The sequence below is a fragment of the Leucopleurus acutus genome (assembly GCF_964270905.1).
Source record: "Leucopleurus acutus genome assembly, chromosome: 18".
Classification (NCBI taxonomy): domain Eukaryota; kingdom Metazoa; phylum Chordata; class Mammalia; order Artiodactyla; family Delphinidae; genus Leucopleurus; species Leucopleurus acutus.
Genome location: NC_139160.1, coordinates 67,258,935 through 67,279,800, shown reverse-complemented (window position 1 = coordinate 67,279,800; position 20,866 = coordinate 67,258,935). Strand labels below are relative to the sequence as shown.

At 40.2% G+C, this 20,866-nt stretch overlaps 1 protein-coding gene across 17 annotated transcripts in view; it reads left to right on the top strand.

Annotated features, from left to right (window-relative positions):
• DOCK9 (dedicator of cytokinesis 9) overlaps positions 1–20,866 on the top strand; it is a 378,599-nt gene that overhangs the window by 277,611 nt on the left and 80,122 nt on the right. For all 17 annotated transcript variants that reach the window (XM_082859679.1, XM_082859678.1, XM_082859680.1 and 14 more), the window contains 12 exons: positions 6,250–6,329; positions 6,410–6,597; positions 6,733–6,798; positions 7,914–8,006; positions 9,050–9,173; positions 9,525–9,646; positions 10,725–10,811; positions 11,200–11,289; positions 12,562–12,677; positions 12,951–13,020; positions 13,823–13,948; positions 14,505–14,576. In XM_082859679.1, coding sequence (XP_082715805.1) covers positions 6,250–6,329; positions 6,410–6,597; positions 6,733–6,798; positions 7,914–8,006; positions 9,050–9,173; positions 9,525–9,646; positions 10,725–10,811; positions 11,200–11,289; positions 12,562–12,677; positions 12,951–13,020; positions 13,823–13,948; positions 14,505–14,576 — 1,234 coding nt within the window. The remainder of the gene's footprint in view (positions 1–6,249; positions 6,330–6,409; positions 6,598–6,732; positions 6,799–7,913; positions 8,007–9,049; positions 9,174–9,524; positions 9,647–10,724; positions 10,812–11,199; positions 11,290–12,561; positions 12,678–12,950; positions 13,021–13,822; positions 13,949–14,504; positions 14,577–20,866) is intronic.

Genomic DNA, 20,866 nt, shown 5'->3' with positions numbered 1-20,866 from the left:
CCATGGCAATAGGGCAGAGAGAGGCTGAGTGAGGTGTCCAGCACTGTACAGCTGGTGGCAGTCAGGGGACTGAGGATCTGGGCCCTTAACCACTGGGCTGTTCTGGTGCTCCACTGTAAGAAGTTCACTGCTGAACCCATGACGTGGATTTCCGTTGCTAGGGACGTGGGTTTTACAATTTCTCTGGGAAAATTCTGGGAAGGAGACAGAGCTGAGGGTATTAGTGAAATCAGAAGAAGAGCCAAGAGCCAGCCAGTAACTATTCTATGATTTTTTTACTTGAAAAAAATGCATTTCAAAGTAACTATATAAGTTTACCTAGAATTCAGAATGGCTGTTTAGCTTTCTTTAACTTCATTTTCACCTTTTTCATCTCTCTCTTGTGTTTTTTCAGAATTCTAAATAGAGTCATAATTAACATCTTTCAAAAACCTTTACTTATTGGTAATGGGTAGTGTATTGTTATACATACTATGTTGTCATAGAGTATTGTTAAGTTTTTATTTGATTTTCAGGAAGTTTTCAGCCTTGCTTATAGAATAAAAAAAGTTGATTTTTAAAAAAAAACTCTAGTCACCTTTAGTTAAATAGATTACAGTTTTCTCTCACTAGCCTACCATGCTATTCTCAACACTCATGATGTAGGTCTCTGTGTACTCACTTAGGAAGGTGAGCTCACTGTATTGGTAAGGAGGAGAAAGTATATCTATGTGACATCATTTTTGTAAAGAAAATATTTCATATATTTCTTTTTTGTATATAAATGAAGAAATGGATAGGCGAACAGCTAGCTAGATGGAAAGATAGAAGGACATAAAAATAGTCATTTGGGTTATACACCAAATGGTAGTCATGGTTATCTCTGAGGGATGGGTTTATGGGTGATTTTTCACTTTCCCCTTTGTAGCTTTCCATGATTTTACATGAACTTTTTGTTTTCAACTAACAGTTACCCATATGTTCCAACAAAACAGATAGTGAAGTTTTTTATGTGTGTTGGGGGTTGGGAGCCCTGTCTCAGAAGTCACTCCCTAGGCTGGTTAGCTTGAAGCTCCCGCCACAGTGGCTGCTCTTTGGGGGTGGCCCCAGCTGAAGGTCTGGCTTCCTGGGTGGAACCTGGAGGGTGGAACTTCACAGATTCATCAGTCAAAACGTGATCTGAGCAGAGAGCCTGTGACCAGGCAGCAAAGAGCAAAGCCTCCACTGGTCCCGAGCACAGGGTGGGTTCTCCCTGCACAACAGGCCTTCAGTAGGAAGGGTTTGCTGGGAAGAGTGTGGTCCAGATGGCCAGCGAGAGACTCAGAAACCCGAAAATAGAGAGCCAATGCTGTCAGCAGCAGAAAATGCAGTGGCATGAGGAAAGCTGCTGTCCTTTTTCAGTAAGTGTCCAAAGAAGTGCCCGTGTTTCTTTTTCACAGTTGAATTAGGGGAGTGGAGGATCCCTTTTTTCATTTTTTAAAAAACCTTAGTGTTGCTCTTTTTCTTTCCTCTTTGTTTTCTTTTTTTTTTAACAAAGAATAATCTCATATCAGTGGCTTGGGCACCAGCTTGGATCCAAAGCTATGGTTTCTGCTCCCATGGTTGTCTCAAAATGTCATTTGACAATGGATGAGAAAAATATTCTGAAGCTGCCCTAGTGTCTAGAAAACAGCTGGCAAAGCTCATCAGCCACTTTGCCCCTCTCCCTTGTAGTAATTATGAGAGGGGACATTCCACGATTTAGTAAGAAAACAATTCTGTCAGATAGATAGTATTGCTAACATATGTGCTCCAGGAAGTATCTATCCAAGAAGAGGGATATGGTTTTTTATGTTTGTTTGATTTGCTGATGGCTGTGTCTTGTCTTATTTCTGCAGTGGATCTGAAGGCAAAGTATAAAAATAGACCATTTTCTTTAAAATGCAGACTTTTTTTAATGCTACCATATTAAGTAGTTTAGGTAATAATACTATAAGGGTTTCTGCATGAGGCTTACATATTTGTGTTTATTTGTACCTCTCTATTCTGTGTACCCAAGTTTGACATTATTATTGTTCGCAGCCTAATCCGTAAGTCACTTCCGTGATGGGAGATCTCAGGCAGGTCACTTGGCCTCTGTGCTTGAGTGTCCTCTTCTTTTTTTTGCGGTACGCGGGCCTCTCACTGTTGTGGCCTCTCCCATTGCGGAGCACAGGCTCCGGATGCGCAGGCTCAGCGGCCATGGCTCACGGGCCCAGCCGCTCCGTGACATGTGGGATCTTCCCGGATCAGGGCATGAACCCGTGTCCCCTGCATCGGCAGGCGGACTCTCAACCACTGCGCCACCAGGGAAGCCCGCGTCCTCTTCTTTTTAAGGGGGGATAATAATAGCCCTGCCTCCTAGAACTGTGGGGGGAATAAGTGAGAATGCCTGTCAGGGTGATTCGTCTCACCGTGAGCACTGGTCTCATTCCCTGTTCCTTCTCAATACGTCTAGACCCTCCGCTTTTCAGTAGACGTTTGTATACACGCTACGGAAGTAGTTGCCATCATATATCTTAAATAGTTGACAGTATCTACTGGATTTTTGGCTTCTTGAGGACGGGAATCAGATCCTGTTTGTCTTCTGTCCACGGTGCCTAATATAGTGCACATTGTAGCACAGCATAAACACTTGATAGATGCTTATTGAAATTTATCATAGACATAAATTCAGTGGTTTTGTTTAAACAAAAATATCTCAAATTTCTTTCAATCATATATATATATATTTACGTGACAGAAGAGCTTTTAGGGAATATTTCCTTTTACAAAATGCAGTTAGAAGAGTAGACTCACACCAACAACACACCCAAGCATGTCTGTATTACCAATTGATCACTTTAATGGATCAATATAGGAAGTAGGGAAAGGAGGGCCAAGCTCCAGAAACACAAAGGTAAGGACACCAACCCTCTTGGCATGGGATGACTGCTAGTTTGTGATATCATTGCCCTTTCCTCTGGGGGAGTGGTTGAACCAGCAGGAATGTATGGGCAGTGGGAAAAGAAAACCTTTCCTTTTCCCAAGAGAGGGAGTTTGAGCCTCACTCCTAAGTTCACATGTAGACAGAAGCCGTTTCCAAATGCCAGGCTCCATACATGCATCTCCATTACACATTTATTTAATCAGTGAAGTTTTAAGATGGGTTTTCATGCTCAAGCATTCTTATACAAGTTTTACACAGAATGTAGGTACTAATTTTTAGCATTAAAAAAACCTCCAAACTAATTTCAGATATGAGAGAATTCTCTTTGTGCAATACATGCTTGCGCACACAACCCCCCCCACCCCGTCACTTTGGAAATGCACATATAAAAGGCTGTAGAATTTTTGATGTGTGTGACGTTTTGATCTCTAATAAGCCAAGTTCAATAAAAATCATAAAGTTTTGAAATAGGATTAAGATTATGTTTTAAAAAACTGAGTTGGTAGAAACAGCTTCCACAGAGTCCCTGTGCTACCTGATATGGAACTAAGCTCAGATCGGTGCTTGCTTGGAAATGAATGGAAATAATGCCACTACAGAGTAGCAACTAGAAGTAAAATCTCTCAGTAGAGGGAGGAAACAGAATAAGAAGTAAGTGTAGTTAGACATAGAAGTAAGTAACACATCGTAGAAAGAGTTCCAGTGAAGGAAGATAATTTAATTAAAATTTGTTGCTTAGAAATCCAAATCTCTCAAACTTACATGGGCATGATGTCATAGTGATAATCAAAAAAAAAAATCTTGAAGAAGGTATATATTTATCCACAGGTAGAAATAACTAGGAAGGGGTGAAATATAGTACTCTCGAGTACTTATTGTACATTTAAAAGTATCATTTACATTAAACATAATATTTCTGACTCAAGGAAGCAGATACAACTCTGTAGGTGTCTCTAAGATTTTGTCAACACAGAGTTTTATGGTATGTTGCAGAGTTAAGTTGCTCAAATGACAAGGTGGAGCAAGGCAGTATACGTCAAGAAAATTTATACCTGCATAGAAGCCCCCTGGTCTGAGGAATGGTGCCCCAAGAGCTTTGGGTAAAGGTGAGGGAGGCTCTGGTGGAGTATCATTGCGGTAGTTAACAGTGCTTGGGAAGCCATTGACAGCTCCCAGGGAATGATTGTCGAAGGCACAGTCTTCCTGCTAGAAGAAAAGGGTATTGTGTTTGTGAACAGATCACACAGTGGAACAGGGACAAAGTATCGGGGTAGTGCTGGACGGTACCTGGACATCTTTTGGCCAGCAATCTTTTTAACTGAAGGCAGAATGATGAATATCTGTTGACTTGCCTTCCTGACAGTTATCTCTCTCAGGAGTTCAAGGAATTGTTCATTTAAACTCAGATGTAAACAAAAGACAAGTGGAAATGAGAGGAACCCTGAGAGAAAGTGATTGTGTAAGTTGGAGCTGGTGATGGGCAAAGATGACTATGATCAATGTAGGCTGTAGTCAGTCATATGAAAGCAAGAATTTGAAACTGTTAGGGACCTCCTGGTTCAGATCCACAATACCACAAGATATATTTTAAGTTACATGTGAGATTGCTTAAGACAACAATAATGTCTGAGGAATCTTAAAAACAGGAGGTAGGAACTTTTCAAAACTGGGAACAAAACCAAATGCTGAATCTTGGCCACTGAGCTGTGCTGTTTCTTGCCAGTGTTCTCAAAGACATTATTAAGCAGGTGGCCGATGAAGAACCAGGAGGCAGTGTTCTGTGTTCTAGGAACAAGTCACGTCACGTAAAACAAGATATCCTAGCCAAGTTTCTGCTTCTCTGTTTTTAATTGGGTTGCCACGCTGGTCCAGCAGAGGAATGCAAAGTGTATATTCTAAGGTGACCGACGGGTCAGAGGAGTGTAGCGCATGTGAGAGAGTGGACAGTTGTTCAATGCTGGAGTGACCAGAAGCCAGGAGGCGTGATGAGTGGCTAGTATCAGTCTGGCGATGGGCCTCTAGAGGTTTGAGAAGGAGCTGCTTCTTGCAATATTCTGTGCATTATCTTCATCAGTGACTTTTATGAGAATGTAAAGTGCTGATGAATGTCTTCATGACATAAAGCTGTTAGGCATATCTAATACATTAGATGTTAGAATCTGGATTTAGGAGGGTTTTGATCAAATGGAATGACTCGATCATAAAAAGATAAAATTTCACCGAGACAAAAATCAAATCCTGTTCTGACTTCTAAAAACATAATTGTATAAATACAGGATGGAAACATATAGCACGATAGTGAAGCATATGAAAAAAAAATTAGGGAGTTTAGGTGCTTGTAAATTTAATGTGCGTCACTAGGGTGGCGTGACTGTTTAAAAGTAATAGAATTTTGGCTGCATCAGTAGAAGGGTATATTGTTCAAAACCAGACAGCTGCTCTACCCAACCTGGGCAGACCACACTGGGCCTTATCTATGCAGTTCTGGGAACCATGATGTAAAGGGGATGTTCTTATGTGAGAGAAATGGCATTGGAGGGAGATGCAAAAGGACTGAGAATCCAGGACTTCAGGAAGGTGTGATAGCTGTTATAGATGGTTAAAAGTGTTACACAGAGAAACATAACTAGGCTCCTTGATGAGTGGAAGCTTCAGAGAAGTGAATTTTACCATGCTGTGACGAAGAGCAGTCTGGGTATCGAAATGGCTATGTTGAAGATTTCCATTTCACTAGGAAGGGCTGAGGCAGGTCAGGAACGTCACAGAGGACATTCCTGTATTGGATGGAGTCAGACCAAATACAAAAACCAGGCATTTCACTGAGTACCTTCTTTGTATCTGGCATTTCACTAGACATTGGAGCCTAAGATGGCTTCTGAATTTTCATGAATCTACATGAGCCAAGAATGTATGCTGAGGATGGAATGGTTCAGGAAAACTTCTGCTATAACATTTTGCTAATATTCTTATCTGGACTTGTGGTGTCCAGCACAGTAGCCACTAGCCACGTGTGACTATTGAGCACTTGAAATGCAGCAGGTCCTACTGAGATGAGCTGCAAGTGTAAAATACACACCTGGTTTCGAAGAATTAGAACGCACTTTTTATACCCATTACATACTGAGATAATATTTTTTAAATGTTGGGTTAAATAAAATATTTTTAAAACTAATTTTTACCTGTTTCCTTTTACTTTTTTAAAATGTAGCTATTAGAAAGTTTAAAATTACTTTTATGGCTTGCATTATATTTCTCTAGGAAGTGCTGCTCTAGAATTCAGAGCTAACCTAACCTGTTTGATTTTTCTCTTCTTTCGTTTGTAGACCTGAGAAGATGGCTAAACTCCCCGTGATTTTGGGCAATCTAGACATTACAATTGATAGTGTTTCCTCAGACTTTCCTAGTAAGTGTAAGTTCTGTGTAATAAACAGACAAGTTTTTGTTTGGTTTTTACTTCAATTTGTTTGTTTTTAATTTTTTTAGATTATGTCAATTCATCATACATTCCTACGAAGCAATTTGAAACGTGTACTAAAATGCCAATCACGTTTGAGGTAGAGGAATTTGTGCCCTGCATACCAAAACACACTCAGCCATACACCATCTACAACCACCACCTTTATGTTTATCCTAAGTCCTTGAAATATGACAGTCAAAAGTCTTTTGCCAAGGTGAGTGCGAAGATTGAGGTTTTATTTTTGATACCCAGCTCTCTTAGGTTTTGGCTTCTCGTGTTCTTTTATAGATATTTACATACTTTGGCTTTTTATTTTCTTTTTTTTATTATTATTTAACTATCGCTGCAGGCCAGAAATATTGCTATTTGCATTGAATTCAAAGATTCAGATGAGGAAGACTCTCAGCCTCTGAAGGTTTGTATTTTATGTGCTCGTAATTTTCCATTTTAAAAATGCAGTTGCATGATATTGTACAACTAAAGGGATTTAGCACATTTTAATTGACACAAACACAAAATATGTGACATCACAGAATATAACCACATATGCTGAACCTTACAGAATTTGGAATAATTGAGTTCTTGCTCTTAATTGATAATGTCTGTTTTATACTCTTTAGGGAGGGGGTTTTCTTATACGTGTTCAATTCAGTAAACATATCATGCACCTAACTTGAAAATGTTTATTCTAGTATGTAATAATAATAATAGATTATTGGTGATGTTTATTGAGTGCTTGTTATATTCCAGGCTCTGCTCGTAGAGCCCTATAGGTAATTAGACTCCTTTAATGCTCTTAACAGTCTTTTGAGTTAGGAACTATTATTATCTGAATTTTTTTTAGATGAGGGAACTAATGCACAGAATTTAAGTGAATTGCTCAGGGCCATACATTAGTGGAACCGGTGTTCAAACCCAGGCATTCTGGCTCCAGAGCCCAAATTCTTTACTGTAACAGTGTGGAAATGACTTTCCAAAAAGGGAAGGAGATAAAGATGCAAAGAATATAATATAGTTTTTGCCCTCAAGAAATTCACAGTTTAGTGGGAAAGGCAGTCATGGAGGAAAAGCTCCTGGCACACAGAAGGTACAGAAATGGTTTTTTGGATAAAACTGAATAATTAGTATAAAAAATTGCCGAGGGGACACAGGAAGGAATGAATCATTTCTTGAAGGATGCATGAGAGTTTGCTTGCTGTACATGGGAGGCAAGGTCGTTCAGACTGAGGGTTTGTGTCAGCAAAGGCATGGAGGTGAAAGTGAGCAGTGAGCAGGCGTTGTCCAGGGCATGGAGGGGTGGGGGAGGGGTGGGGGAGGGAGTGGAGGGGAGGGCTGGGAGATAAGCCAGGGGCGGGTAGGATCTAGGAGTAAGAGGGCTTGTGGGTCTGGAGTCTTGCAAGCAGGAGAAATCCATCAAAGGTGGCTTAGTTTATGCTGTAGGAATGCTGCTTTCTTTACAACACATCTGTGTTTAATTTCTTACTCTATTAATTGAAGACTGGTGTCTCCCTTTGCTAATTCTTATTTTAGTGCATTTATGGCAGACCTGGTGGGCCAGTATTCACAAGAAGCGCCTTTGCTGCCGTTCTACACCATCACCAAAACCCAGAATTTTATGATGAGGTAAGTGAGGTTTTCAAGAGAAAACCCAGTTTAACCAGTTTTAAGGAAAACTCCACTTTCTTTTCCTAGTAAACCAGAATTCAAGAGAAGCTGCATAAATTACAATTACAGTAATAGAAATTACAGTAATAGAACTAAATGTTGAAATATTTATTTGACATAATTTTTCTAATTATAAAAGTAACATTTATTATAAAAAATAAGAACTTGGAAAATGTAGATAATATAGAAATGAAAAACTCAAAATTCCTCCCGTATCCCTACCACAATTAATATTTCCGTTCAAATGCATACTTAAGTATAGTTAAATACTTGTTGGACCTGAGAATCTTCCTTTCTTATTTTGGGGTTTCCTTATGTAGAATTACAATGCAGTTCATTAAAACTACTATGTGAATCCTACTTTTAAATGTTTAAACCTGGTTTTTCATTATGCCTTGGTTGTGTTAAGTTAAGGAAGTGGTTTCTGTCATGAGTTTTCCAGTTCTTTCTAGAGTTGAAATACCAACTCTCCTGTTTTTTGGTCAGGGAATGTTTTTAGTCCATTCAGGCTGCTGTAACAAAATACCACCCACTGGGTGGCTTGTAAACAGCAGATATTAATTGCTCGCTGTTCTGGAGGCTGGAAGTCTAGGATCAGGGTGCCAGTATGGTTGGGTGAGGGCCACCTCCCAGGTCACAGACTTCTCAGTGGTGTCCTCCCATGGCAGGAAGGGACTGGGAGCTGTATAGGATCTCTTACAGGAGCACTAATGCCATTTATGAGGGCTCCATCCTCATGCCCTAATCACCCCAAAGGGCCCACCCACTAATACCATCACCTTTGGAGCTAGGATTTCAACATATGCATTTGTGGGGGACACAAACATTTAGATCAGTACAGTGTATTAAGGATCCATTTCTTCCTTAGCACAACTTTACAGCCTCAGCTCTCTTTAACTGCAAACGTTAAATCAGTTTGGAGAGCAAATACACGTTTGTACCTGGGTGACACGTTGTTGTTTTGGAATATAAAAAAGATTGTTATTTTGTCTTCCTTGCAGATTAAAATAGAATTGCCCACCCAGCTACATGAAAAGCACCACTTGCTGTTCACATTCTTCCACGTCAGCTGTGATAATTCAAGCAAAGGAAGCACAAAGAAGAAGGATGTTGTTGAAACACAAGGTTTGAATTTCATCATTCCTTTGATTGTTCACAACTTACACATCAGGTTCTTAAATTTTGTCTTGATTCTGAATTTGCATCCTTTTGTGAAGGTGATTTTAGATGACATTTGTAAGGGTAGCATGCCCGGCTCACATACGTCCATTTTATAGGAGATAATTTTAGAATTCTAATCCCAAAGAGGCCAGCGTACGTTATAGACGCTGTTCTGCAGAGACTATATTCAGGGTCTTTTCAGTTTCTTACTGATTGGTATTAACAGTTCTTAAAGATCAGGCAATTTAGTAACATGGCTGTCTTCATACATATTCCTACACTTACGGTGATTTTTTTTGTTCTTTATTTCAACAGTTGGATATTCCTGGCTTCCTCTCCTGAAAGATGGAAGGGTGGTGACTAGCGAGCAGCACATCCCTGTCTCAGCCAATCTCCCATCCGGCTACCTTGGCTACCAGGAGCTTGGGATGGGCAGGGTACAGTACTTTAAGATTGGTTGATCGCAGTTCCTTCAGAAAGCATTAAAGATCAGCTAAAACAACAGTAACACACAAAAGCATGCAGCATTTTTGCCAGTCCCACATTTTGGTTTTAGTTATTCATTTTCAAGTAAACTTAGGCCACTGGAAGGCAGTGCTGTTAACAGTAATCACAATCTGGAATTACAGTTTGGGCATTTTATAAGCCCTGAACTAGCAGTACTTCAGCAGGGAAATGGAAACTTGGAGGTACTGTATGAGATGGAAGTTTGTCTCTGAAAACTAGCCGTGCTCAAATAAAGATAGGTCCTTAGAGTCATGCAAATGGTTAGGAATTGTCTTCCAACTTATTGTAAGTCTAGTAAGTATATCTCTCACCCACATGGTAGTCCACTCTGATACATTTCTGATTCATTAGAGCTTGAATTTTCTCAGATTTCTCCAATTGGTTTGTTGGTTTTATATTCTTTTTAGCCATCTTAAATGTTATAGACTTCAGTTTTATAACATGCTTAGTTAAGATCTGTTCTGTTTCATTGTGAATGGCTTTTAATATCTCTCTGCATTTAAATAGTGCCAGATTTGGGCCCATGTTATGAACAAATAGTTAAAATATTCCAAAATAAGGGTAAATCATATAACATTCAGTTATTATTCCTAGTCTGAACATGAGAAAAATAGAGGTTTCAGAAATAAAACTAAACACAAACAGATGATGGACCCTTTGCCTGTGCCAGGAATACTTACTATCCTATTTACTTTATCTGGTACCTTATGCCATGACTTTCGGAACCCTGAACTCAAGTTTGGTTAAGTCATTGGTAGTATTGGGAGTCTTTCCCTCTCAAATGGACAGTAATTCATACAGCTGCAAGTACACAGAAAAGGTAGCTTAGAATATCAGGAAGTAGGCAGAAACTAGTACTGGTTACATTCCTGCTGTGAGCCAGGCCTAAATATCAAGTTACTGAGGCTGTCTGGCCTTCAGCACCTCATCAGTACCTTCACTGAAGATGATGTTTGAAGCTAATGTCGCTAATCTGTTGGGATGTTTCTTCCCTCCATATGTTTTCAGCATTATGGTCCAGAAATTAAATGGGTAGATGGAAGCAAGCCACTGCTGAAAGTTTCAACTCACCTGGTTTCCACAGTGTATACTCAGGTAAGCGCTGTTTCATTAGAATTAGCAGTGATTGCTTTGTGAATGAGTTTGTGTGATTTTTTGGCAAAGTAAAATCCTAATTGATATATTACATAGATATATTTTCACTCTATAAGTCCTTTTTTGAAGAAAGAAAGTGCATATAAGGTGCTCTCATGTAATGATATAAATGAATAGTACAAGTAACATTTCTCAACAGTTTTCCTCTTTTGTTGGAGGATCTTTGAAATCTTTTTTTAAATTTATTTTTATCTCTTTGATGCTTTCATTTTTATATGATATTTTATAGTCTAAATAAAACATACATGCTGCAAGAAGCAAATACTTCTGTTTCCACAGCAGATATGCTAATAAGCTTTCATTTTCTTGTCTTCCGTTATCTCCCCAGGATCAGCACTTCCATAATTTTTTCCAGTACTGTCAGAAAACCGAATCCGGAGCCCAAGCCTTAGGGAGCGAACTTGTAAAATACCTGAAGGTATCACATAGCTTTCTTAGTAACCCCTTTTTAATGAGTGTACAGTAGGTTGGGTTTTTTAATTTGGTGGTGAGTGAGGCTGCTCTTAGCTAGATGCCCTCACACTGATGGCATCTATATGGTTTTAGATAGTGGGAAGAAGTGGACTCGGAAATAATACCACTGTGATGTTCATTCCAGCCCCACATATCCTTTTCTCAGGCTGGACCTAAAACACATTATTCCGCATAGAAAACCACCCACTTAGAGGCCCTCCCTGTGAGTGCTCACTGGGTGCAGAGCACAGTCACAGGCACATAAAAAGCAGTGACTTTAGTCCCACTGTTAAGTAACCTCTTATTCATTGTAGGGGACAACATACACTTGGTGAATGCATGCTAGGTGGGCAAAAAACCCAGAAATGATGCACATAACCAACTCCAACTTTGGGCAGGCTGGGGGGGCTCCTGGAGTCATGGCACAGGGAGAGCAGGAAGGTTGGTCTAGGGGAGTTTCACCCAGAACGTGATTCTAGGGGAGCATTTCGAAAAAGGGCAATCTAAGCATGGGGACAAAATAGAAGAAATGTGAGAAGTGGAATTCGTTTGATTTAAGCAAGGAAAATGGAATGGGGATTCTGAAATCACTGCTCCAGGTCCCCTTTCAGCTATATCATAAGAGCCATGTGACTTGAATAAGAGCCTTTTATTCATTCTCTATTGCTGCTGTAACAAATCACAAAAAAATGGTGGCTTAAAACAACACAAATTTGTTTTCTTACACTTCCTGTAGGTCAGAGATCTGACACGGGTCTCACTGGGCTAAAACCAGGGTGTTTTAACAGGGCTGAGTTCCTTTCTGGAACTCTAGGGGTGAATCTATTTCCTGTCCTTTTCCAGCTCCTAAAGGCTGCACTCATTCCTTGGCTTGTGGCCCCTTCCTCCATCTCAAAGCCAACAATGTTGCATCTCTGAGCATTCTTCCCCCCACTCTCCTGACTCCCTCTTCTGCTTTTAAGGATGCTTGTGATTACTTCAGGCCCACCTGGATAATCCAGCAGAGTCCCCTGTCTCAAGGCCAGCTAATGTGATTAGCAGCCTTAATTCCCCTTTGCCATGTAACACATTCACAGGTTCTGGGGTTTAGGACGTGGACATCTTTGCCCATTAGTCTGCCTGCCACTGTCTCCATTTGTTTAATTTCTTCCATCCTTATTTGGAACTAAGTGGAAACTTCTTGGGGTTGGTTTACTTTTAAAAAGGTAACACGAACTTTGCCATTCCACGTCTGTAGAGCCTGCATGCGATGGAAGGTCACGTGATGATCGCCTTCTTGCCCACCATCCTAAACCAGCTATTCCGTGTCCTCACCCGAGCAACCCAGGAGGAAGTCGCCGTCAACGTGACACGGTGAGAGAGGCAGAGAGAGGTGGATACTCTTCTTCCCTTTCAGTCTGTCCGCATCTGGAGCACAGTCATACGTATCTGGGATGCGAGTATGTGTTGAACATTATAGTTAAGAAATTTCTTTTGATCCCATATGCGGGGACCCCATCTGATTCCTTGTTTCCTCGTTTCCTGTGGTGCCAATAGCACCGTCATTGTTCTACTACTGTGATAATAATGAAATGTTTCCATTTTCACATTACTGTTCATTGCTTTATTCATTCCTGTGATGTGTAGGGTCATTATTCATGTGGTTGCCCAGTGCCATGAGGAAGGATTGGAGAGCCACTTGAGGTCATATGTTAAGGTATGTAAATGAAACTGCCCCGGTCATTTAAATCTGTGGCTCTCCAATTTTCCTTCTGAGGACTTTTTTTAATCTAGTCATTTGGGGATGTATTTGGGATGAAACTTAACACCTCTGCTTTATCTTCTATGCCTATAGCTGGTGCTTGCACCTGAACGCGGGGAAGTCCAGAGAGGGGCAGCCATTCCTTTATTTACTTAATTTCATTCTTTCAGCTACATTTCGTCCTTTTATGGGTTTTGCAAATAATGTGACCCAAATGACATAGAAATTGAAAGATGGGAAGGTTAGCTGTGGCCACCATCAAATTAGAAGACTATGAAGGAAAGTAAGAGGTGCCGTTAGGATAAACATCAACAAGTTTGTCATTTACATACAATATTTCGTGAACATGGTGGCCTTTACTGTTCTCAAAAGTTACACGTGTTCTATTTAACCTTCGACACCTCTGTGAGTTATAGTTATGTATTAGTTTAAAAAGTAAAATTGGAGTGCTTTAGGGAATCAGTTCCTGAGTGTCATGCGACACATTGCTTAAAGCCCTTGGGAGGTGGAGTTCTGGGCTGGAGGAACCACCAGCTGAGTCAGGTGATCCACGTGTTTTGATGGGCTCCCTGAAGACACCCTGGGCTCCCTCTTCCTGTCACATGACAACCACCCTTCCCACCTTCCGTTTCCACACCTCCTCTCCCACCCATGCAGTTGTATCTCAGTCCCAGATCTCCATCCTTTGGAGCCTCTCCAGCTTTCAGCCCAACTTGGAGAACCGGTGCATTAAAATATCTTTCCCTTTTCTTCAAAGTATGCTTATAAGGCTGAGCCATATATTGCTTCCGAATACAAGACGGTGCATGAAGAGCTGACCAAATCCATGACCACAATTCTCAAGCCTTCCGCCGATTTCCTCACCAGCAACAAACTACTTAAGGTATGTCAGGAGGGCCAGTGTGGCTCTGTGGTATTGAAACAAGAAAATTCAGACTTCATGGCCTGATCGATTTCACCCTCTTTGTGTGCTTTTGGAGACAATCACCACCTCCTAAAAGGGGGTAACAGAGTTAGTTCTTCAGTACCAACTTCGCTGCTTGTACTTGTGCTCCTAACAGAGCCGCAAGGTATTACTGTGTTCAAAGTTTCACAGTCATTATATTCAAACTGTTGGAGAACACTGAGTTAGAGACTATAAAGGCAAGTGTCCACGGGTGGGACCCAACCGAGAGGAAAGGCCAGTGCGAATGAGCTGGCACCTCTGGTTGGCTGTGCTGTGCTGAGTATCTGCTGAGTGTACGGCATTGTTTACTGTTGGACGCGTGGAAGCGGGTGCATCTGCCTTGCACCTCTGCTCTGACAGCCATTCGCCAAGAGGCTCAGCTATGTTTTCAGGTCACACTTGTTTCACATCAGTGACATTGTCAGCCTAAGGGAGTAAATGTCTCACCTTCTGATTTGTTGTTTTCCTTACTGGATTCTTTTGTTTCTTTCAGTATTCATGGTTTTTCTTTGAAGTTTTGATCAAATCCATGGCTCAGCATTTGATAGAGAACTCCAAAGTTAAGGTATGTCACTTCCTCTCAGGGCTTACCTGGCAGTTCTTACGGGAAATTCTCTTTCATTGTGTTTGTAGCTAACACTTATTATTGCTTTCTATGTTCCAGTCACAGTACTGTTCTAGGGGCTTTCCAAGTAGTAAGTCATTTTGGCTGTATAACAACCCTATGGGGGAAGTACTAGTCTTATAGTTTTATAGATGAAGAAGGTGAGACCAGAGTGCTTGAGTTAACTACCCAGGATCACCCTGCAATGAATTGAGGGAGCCAGGCTTTGGGCCAGTCTGGTTCCAGAGCCCACACTCGTGGAGCTCTGTGTTATTAAATCCAGAGAAAAATAAGTCTTTTCCTTTGACTAGCTTAGAAATCTTCACATCTGTTGAAAAGGGAGTAGCAGTTTAAGCGTTCATTTCAAATGTAACTACCCAGTGTTTGTTAAGTGTCTTGAACATTGCAGAGATTTCTCAGCAACTTAGATGGGAAAGTCTGGTATGATCACACATCCTCTATGGCCAATTAGTGGACTCTGAGACAACTCCGTCTCCCCTGACGCATCCTCCCCATGGTGCCTGGGTGTGTGTGACCCTCTGGGTCCCCGTGCTGTCCTCGGGTTCCCACTGGTCTCTGCCATGAGATGAACAGACTCTGGCCTGACGCCCCCGCTGGCTGGCTGAGACTCAGTGTAGATAAATGTTTATGGAATTCCAACGCAGTAAACCCAGGTGGCTGTGCGCAGAATTGCTTCTGAGACTCTCAGAGTCCCGGAGTTGCTGTATGACTGGATTCTTACTGTGTCATAGCTGTACAGAAGCGGGGTGTTGGTGACTATGGCCGGGAGCAGCAGGCGCTCATGCGGGGAGCAGGAGTCCTGGGGCCCAGCAGCCTCCTCAATGCACGTGGGAAGGAGGGCGGAGCCCCAGGGAGGGAGGCTTAAGATCTAGGTCCCCTGGACAAGGGATCTGGATGGAGAGGAAGCCTGGGGAAAGGCTGGTGGATTTTGTCAGGTGGAAGGCTGGTGGTTCAGGACCTAAAGCCGTGCTTTTCTTCTAGTAGAGCTGGAGCCTGCTCAGGAGGTTTCCTTTCTTTTCTTTTTTCTTTTAAATCCAATTTTAGTGCACAGGGAGATGCCAGATGGAGGTGGGCCCTGCCCTCCACAGAGTAGCGCACTATCTAAATCTTGCCAGTACAGCCTGCCAAGGGAAAAATCTAGCAGATTGTCTACTTGGCAGTATGCAGCTAAACAGGCATGCACACACACACACATCATGTTATTTTGCCTTTCTGTTAAAAATGCCCTATACAGGACAGGCTCTAGGCCTGTCGTCGTCTGCTGGGGCTGCCATCACAAGTACTATACACTGGGGGACTTAAACAACAGAAGTTTATTTCCTTGTGATTCTGGAGGCTAGATGTCTTGAGATCAAGGTGTCTGTAGGGTTGGTTTCTCAGGAGGCCTCTCTCCTTGGCTTGCGGGTGGCCTTCTTCTCCCTGTGTCCTCACATGGTCTTCCCTCTGTGTGTGTCTGTGTCCTAATCTCTTCTTAATCCTGCTGGATTAAGGCTCATCTTGATGACCTCACTTTAACTTAATTTCCTCTTTGAAGACCCTATCTCCGAATGCACTTAACGTTCTGAGGTAGGGTTAGGACTTCAATATACGAATTTTGGGGGGAGGTTGGGAACAGGGACACAATTCAGTTCATAACTGAACTACTGGATTTTTCATCATTTTTGTCTTTAAATAAATGGGATCACTTCAGAGAGATTAGTAAACCTGATTATATTTTTAAAAAGAACCGATGTGTTCAGGAAGTATTCATTGAGCCCTTATTATATGACAGGCTCAGAGGTTACATGGTTAAATGTAATATGATTTGTGCCCTCATGGAGTTCATGTGGGAAAGCGTGCAGTTAGACCACGGGAGCCATGTTCAAGGAGGTAAGGAACACTTTTGAAACATTCCTGAGAAGTATATTTATTTATTTGTTTATTTTTTTTTTTATACAGCAGGTTCTTTAGTTATCTATTTTATACATATTAGTGTATACATGTCAATCCCAATCTCCCAGTTCATCCCACCACCACCACCTGCCCCCCCAGCGTTGCCCCCTTGGTGTCCATGTTTGTTCTCTACATCTGTGTCTCTATTTCTGCCTTGAAAACTGGTTCATCTGTACCACTTTTCTAGATTCCACATATATGTGTTAATATACGATATTTGTTTTTCTCTTTCTAACTTAATTCACTCTGTATGACAGTATCTAGGTCCATCCACATCTCTATAAATGACCCAGTTTCGTTCCTTTTTATACCTGACTAATATTCCATTGTATATGTATACCACATCTTCTTTATCCATTCCTTTGTCAATAGGCACTTAGGTTGCTTCCATGACCTGGCTATTGTAAATAGTGCTTCAGTGAACATTGGGGTGCATGTGTCTTTTTGAATTATGGTTTTCTCAGGGTATATGCCCAGTAGTGGGATTGCTGGGTCATATGGTAATTCTATTTTTAGTTTTTTAAGGAACTTCCCTACTGTTCTCCATAGTGGCTGTATCAATTTACATTTCCACCAACAGTGCAAGAGAGTTCCCTTTTCTCCACACCCTCTCCACCATTTGTTCTTTGCAGATTTTCTGATGATACCCATTCTAACTGGTGTGAGGTGATACCTCATTGTAGTTTTGATTTGCATTTCTCTAATAATTAGCCAGTTGAGCAGCTTTTCATGTGCTTCTTGGCCATCTGTATGTCTTCTTTGGAGAAATGTCTACTTAGGTCTTCTGCCCATTTTTGCATCAGGTTGTTTGTTTTTTTAATATTGAGCTGCATGAGCTGTTTATATATTTTGGAAATTAATCCTTTGTCTATTGATTCAGTTGCAAATATTTTCTCCCATTCTGAGAGTTGTCTTTTCATCTTATTTATAGTTTCCTTTGCTTTGCAAAAGCTTTTAAATTTCATTAGGTCCCATTTGTTTATTTTTCTTTTTGTTTTCATTACTCTAGGAGGTGGGTCAGAAAAGATCTTGCTGTGATTTATGTCAGAGTGTTCTTCCTCTAAGAGTTTTATAGTGTCAGGTCTTACATTTCGGTCTTTAATCCATTTTCAGTTTATTTTTGTGTATGGTGTTAGGGGGTGTTCTAATTTCATTCTTTTACATGTAGCTGTCCAGTTTTCCCAGCACCACTTATTGAAGAGACTGTCTTTTCTCCATTGTATATCCTTGCCTCCTTTGTCATAGATTAGTTGACCATAGGGGCATGGGTTTATCTCTGGGCTTTCTATCCTGTTCCTTTGATCTATATTTCTGTTTTTGCACCAGTACCATATTGTCTTGATTACTGTAGCTTTGTAGTGTAGTCTGAAGTCAGAGAGTCTGATTCCTCCAACTCTGTTTTTTTCCCTCAAGATTGCTTTGGCTATTTGGGGTCTTTTGTGTCTCCATACAACTTTTAAGATTTTTTGTTCTAGTTCTGTAAAAAATGCCATTGGCAATTTGATAGGGATTGCATTGAATCTGTATATTGCTTTGGGCAATATTGATTCTTCCAATCCAAGAGCATGGTATATCTCTCCATCTGTTTGTGACATCTTTGATTTCTTTCATCAGTGTCTTTTAGTTTTCTGAGCACAGGTCTTTTACCTCCTTAGGAAGGTTTATTCCTAGGTATTTTATTCTTTTTGTTGCGATGGTGAATGGGATTGTTTTCTTAATTTCTCTTTCTGAACTTTCTTTATTAGTGTATAGGAATGCAAGAGATTTCTGTACATTAATTTGGTATCCTGCAACTTTACCAAATTCATTGATTAGCTCTAGTAGTTTTCTGGTGGCATCTTTAGGATTCTCTATGTATAGTATCATGTCATCTGCAAACAGTGACAGTTTTACTTCTTCTTTTCCAATTTGAATTCCTTTTATTTCTTTTTCTTCTCTGATTGCTGTGGCTAGGACTTCCAAAACTATGTTGAATAATAGTGGCAAGAGTGAACATCCTTGTCTTATTGCTGATCTTAGAGGAAATGCATTCGGTTTTTCCCCATTGAGAGTGATGTTGGCTGTGGGTTTGTTGTATATGGCCTTTTAGGTAGGTTCTCTCCATGCCCACTTTCTGGAGAGTTTTTATCATAAATGGCTGTTGAATTTTGTCAAAAGCTTTTTCTGCATCTGTTGAGATGATCATATGGTTTTTATTCTTCACTTTGTTAATATGGTGTATCACATTGATTGATTTGCATATATTGAAGAATCCTTGCATCGCTGGGATAAATCCCACTTGATCATGGCGTATGATCCTTTTAATGTGTTGTTGGATTCTGTTTGCTAGTATTTTGTTGAGGATTTTTGCATCTATATTCATCAGTGATATTGGTTTGTAATTTTCTTTATTTGTAGTATCTCTGTCTGGTTTTGGTATTAGGGTGATGGTGGCCTTGTAGAATGAGTTTGGGAGTGTTCCTTCCTCTACAATTTTTTGGAAGATTTTGAGAAGGATAGGTGTTAGCTCCTCTCTAAATGTTTGATAGAATTCACCTGTGAAGCCATCTGGTCCTAGACTCTTGTTTGTTGGAAGATTTTTAATCCCACTCTCAATTTCATTACTTGTGATTGGTCTTTCATATTTTCTATTTCTTCCTGGTTCAGTCTTGGAAGGTTATACCTTTTTAAGAATTTGTCCATTTCTTCTAGGTTGTCCATTTTATTGGCATATGGTTGCTTGTAGTAATCTCTCATGATCCTTTGTATTTCTGCAGTGTCAGTTGTTACTTCTCCTATTTCATTTCTAATTCTGTTGATTTGAATCTTTTCCCTTTTTTTCTTGATGAGTCTGGCTAATAGTTTGTCAATTATATTTATCTTTTCAAAGAACCAGCTTTTAGTTTTATTGATCTCTGATATCGTTTCCTTCATTTCTTTCTCATTTATTTCTGCTTTGGTCTTTATGGTTTCTTTGCTTCTACTTTGGGTTTTGTTTGTTCTTCTTTCTCTAGTTCCCTTAGGTATAAGGTTAGATTGTTTATTTGAGATGTTTCTTGTTTCTTGAGGCAGGATTGTATTTCTATGAACTTACAACTGCTTTTGCTGCATCCCATAGGTTTTGGATCATCATCTTTTCATTGTCATTTGTCTCTAGGTATTTTTTGATTTCCTCTTTGATTTCTTCAGTGATCTCTTGATTATTTAGTAACCTATTGTCTAGCCTCCAAGTGTTTGTGTTTTTTACGTTTTTTCCTCTGTAATTTCTGATCTCATAGTGTTGTGGTTGGAAAGGGTGCTTGATACGATTTTAATTTTCTTAAATTAACTGAGGCTTGATTTGTGACCCAAGATATGATCTATCCTGGAGAATGTTCCGTGTGCACTTGAGAAGAAAGTGCAATCTGCTGTTTTTGGATGGAATGTCCTATAAATATCAATTAAATCTATCTGCTCTATTGTGTCATTTAAAGCTTGTGTATTTTTTATTAATTTTTTGTCTGGATGATCTGTCCATTGATGTAAGTGAGGTGTTAAAGTCCCCCACTCTTACTGTGTTACTGTCGATTTCCTCTTTTATAACTGTTAGCATTTGCCTTATGTATTGAGTGCTCCTATGTTGGGTGCATATATATTTATAATTATTATATCTTCTTCTTGGATTGATCCTTTGATCATTAGGTCGTGTCCTTCCTTGTCTCTTATAACATTCTTTATTTTAAAGTCTATTTTGTCTGATAGAAGAATTGCTACTCCAGCTTTCTTTTGATTTCCATTTGCATAGAATATCTTTTTCCATCCCCTCACTTTCAGTCTGTATGTGTCCCTAGGTCTGAAGTGGGTCTCTTGGTAGACAGCATATATATGGGCCTTGTTTTTGTATCAGTTCAGTCAGTCTATGTCTTTTGGTTGGAGCATTTAATCCATTTACATTTAAGGTAATTATCAATATGCATGTTCCTGTTACTATTTTCTTAATTGTTTTGGGTTTGTTTTCGTAGGTCTTTTCCTTCTCTTGTGTTTCCTGCCTAGAGAAGTTCCTTTAGCATTTGTTGTAAAGCTGGTTTAGTGGTGCTGAATTCTCTTAGCTTTCGCTTGTCTATAAAGCTTTTGATTTCTCTGTCAAATCTGAATGAGATCCTTGCTGGGTAAAGTAATCTTGGTTGTAGGTCCTTCCCTTTCATTGCTTTAAATATATCGTGCCATTCCCTTCTGGCTTATAGAATTTCTGCTGAGAAATCAGCTGTTAACCTTATGGGAGTTCACTTGTATGTTATTTGTTGTTTTTCCCTGCTGCTTTTTTTTTTTTTTTTTTTTTT